Below are 3265 nucleotides of genomic sequence, written 5' to 3'. Positions count from 1 at the left end.
GGTTAACAATCATGAAGGTGTATGAAATAAATGACTGTCCAGCCCACAAGCCAAACGTGTGGTGTAAGTAGTAATCCAAGAAATGCAGCAAACAATTAACACAGTCCATATATCGGGGTGCAGAATGAAAAGAAGGGGTTCACGAGAGGTGGGCTCAGACGTGGCATGCAGCAAACAATTAACACAGTCCATATATCTGGTTCAGTGGTGAAGTGCGTCTACTTGATTTTCTGAGTGCAGGAGTGCAGGTTGGAGATGATGGTTCTATCAATGGGGATCATCTCGGATGTTAATCAATGGGGGGTTAAGGATTGTTATGAATGGTGGTTCTCTGGTTTTAATTATTTTGTGCAGGTTGGATGAATGGAAGATGAAGAGGATTATGATGCCATGATAATTGTACGAGAGCGGTGATAGTGCACGGTGATACTCGCGGTTTTGATAAAGCATATTTTGTTTTCCATACTCAAACAACAACAACAGGAGCGCAATATATTTGACTCAGAAAAAAAAAATTCTAACATAGCTGAATTAATGATTCCTTCAATGAATGAAAAAAAACGACGATGAATTTGAATTAAAGTGAAAATGAAATAAAAGAAAAATTGGGAATTTGATCTCACTTAGCGACCATTTTGGTGATGAAATCTTCGTAGCGGATCTTGCCATCAGAGACGACGTTAGCCTCATTGATCCATTCGTCAAACTCAGAAGGTTCGAGTTTCTCGCCAATGCTGGTGAGAATGTGACGAAGCTCAGCGACAGAGACGAGGCCAGTGTTCTCCTTGTCGATGACCTTGAAGGCATCACGTAGCTGACGATCAAAAGGCTCAACCTTCAAATGTTTTGCCATCAGATCCAAAAACTGTGTGAAATCAAAGGGATTCGTGAGCTTTTCTTCGGCCACAATGGCCTTTAATTGGGCCTGGGTTGGGTTTCCGCCCAAAGATCGCATCAACACACCGAGCTCCGATGGAGCGATCAGACCGTTACGGTTTGTATCGAACAACGTGAAAGCTTCTTTCATCGCTGCAACTTGTTCGTCGCTTAACTCTTTACCCATTTTTTCTCAACTTCACACCCTTTCTCCTAAGATGCTAAAATGAAGAGTCCCTTTTATAGTTTCCACCAATGTGTGCCTTTAAAAGAAATTAAATTAATAACATTAACTCAAGGATTAATCACCTCTTGTTATCACATACCAGAAATTCCTTTTCATGCATACAAACTAGGTCGTGATCCGTGCAGATTTATTTATTTATTTATATTTAATATTTTAATTCAAAAATAAATATATAAGTATTATTATGTTTGAATAAATATTTATTTGCGTTATTATATTTATGTATTATAATTATTTATAATTTGTAAATAAAATATAGGAATAAAAAGCTTGATAATGTAAAGAAATAATTAAATAATTAATGAAGATGATTAAAATATGTATGAAATATATATTTATAAATTTCAAAATTGTTTATTTTGTTATTATTTCAAAATATTAATTTACGAATGCAATTGTAAATAGTTAATTTTGCAATAGTAATTGAACTGGTGCATGTTGATAAATGGATATAATTATGTTGGATAAATCAATGTATTAATAGACTCATCTGACTAAAATATAGACAAACTTATTTAATGTGTATTGTTAAACTTGTTTAATCAATGCGTTGACAAACTTGTTTAATATGTATCAATAGACACATTGAATTAGTGTATGAATATAATTGTCTAGTGTGTGACTCCTATGATTGGTGTATAGACAAACTTGTTTAATTAGTATTATAAGATTCGCCTAATTAATGAATAGACAATTTTGTCTAATGTTTATTGAATGACTCATCTAATTAATGTATGAATAGACTTATTTAACAATGAATGAACAATTCGTCTAATGTGTATTGCTAAACTCGTATATTCAATGTATGAACAAATTTTTCTAATGTATATTGCTAGACTCATATAATCAATGTATGAACAGAGACGTAGAATGTGTATTCCTATACTCGTGAGGAACAAACTCTTCTAATAAGTACCAATAGACTCGTCTAATATATATATAAACTTGTTTAATCAATGTATGATCAAACTCCTCTACTATGTATTATTAGGTGTATGGACAATTTTGTCTAATGTGTGTTACTATAACTATAAAAAATTTATAATTAATAATTACTTTTTAGAGTTTTTTTAATAACAAATTTGAAATTTTTGGTATTAATTATTTTCATAAACATAATTTCAAAAGCCATTTTTTTATATTAGAATCGTAATTAAATAGAAAAACTAAACCGAGGGCATAAATGTAATGTACCTGATATACCCCTCAAATCATGGCATAACAGAGAGAATTGGAAAATAGAGGAATCTCCTTCTTCCTTCTCTACCTCTCCCTCAAGACTGCTTTGAGGGAGACAAAGAGTATGAATTTAAGTGGATTATAAAGTGAGTGATTTATAGTAGAGTTTGTGAAAGTTTATGAGTTATGTGATTAATTTGATAGATTAGAAATTAAGTTTAATGAAAGGAAAAACAAGATTACCAAATTGTCCTTGATTTTTAAAGTAATTTAAAATTATAACTAAATAAGTTAGATTTAATTTAGGAAAAAACATTAAAATGAATAAATTAAAATAACATATTTTAATAAAAAAATATTTATACAAAATTTTAATGAAAAAAATTATAATTAATAATTACTTTTTAAACTTCTTTAAATATCAACTTTGAAAATTTTAAATTTAATTATTTTTTTAAACATAATTTAAAAAGCCTTGTTTTTACACTATTATCATAATTAAATTGAAAAATAAATTAAGGACATCAATGTAATGTAATCTACCTGATATACCCTTCAAATCATGACATAAGATAGAATATTATAAAATAGAAGAATCTCCATCTTCCTTTCCTTCTTTCTCCCCCTCCCTGAAGACTTATTTGCGGGAGAGGATGAATTAAGTTGGATTAGAGGGCGAAATTTATGTTGTTCACTTTTAGGGATTTAGAGGTGAAAGTAAGTGGTTTTAGAGTAAAGTTTGTAAAGATTTATGACTTATGTGATGGATGTGATATATTAAAAATTTATTTTGTTGAAAAAAAATGAAATTACCAAATTGTCCTTGATTTTAAGAGTAATTTAATATTATAATTTGATAAGTTAGATTTACTTTTGAAAAAAATATTAGAATGAAAAAATTAAAATAACACATTTTAATAAAAAATATTTATAAAAGTTTTAATAAAAATTATAATTTATAAT

At 29.3% G+C, this 3265-nt stretch overlaps 1 protein-coding gene across 1 annotated transcript; it reads right to left on the bottom strand.

The window, feature by feature from the left end:
• Positions 1-209: 209 nt before the first annotated feature.
• LOC114179238 (probable calcium-binding protein CML13) lies at positions 210-1191 on the bottom strand. Its single transcript, XM_028065503.1, has one exon. The coding sequence runs from the start codon at positions 1061-1063 to the stop codon at positions 620-622; it is 444 nt and encodes a 147-aa protein (XP_027921304.1). The 5' UTR covers positions 1064-1191; the 3' UTR covers positions 210-619.
• Positions 1192-3265: the final 2074 nt, after the last annotated feature.

The sequence above is a fragment of the Vigna unguiculata genome, chromosome 3 (genome assembly GCF_004118075.2).
Source record: "Vigna unguiculata cultivar IT97K-499-35 chromosome 3, ASM411807v1, whole genome shotgun sequence".
NCBI classification, from domain to species: domain Eukaryota; kingdom Viridiplantae; phylum Streptophyta; class Magnoliopsida; order Fabales; family Fabaceae; genus Vigna; species Vigna unguiculata.
The sequence above is the reverse complement of the archived record's forward strand: the minus strand, read 5'-3'. Positions and strand labels throughout refer to the sequence as shown.

What these genes read in the sequence shown, in the direction of transcription:
- LOC114179238 (XM_028065503.1), bottom strand. Translation starts at nt 1,063, where the DNA reads ATGGGTAAAGAGTTAAGCGACGAACAAGTTGCAGCGATGAAAGAAGCT.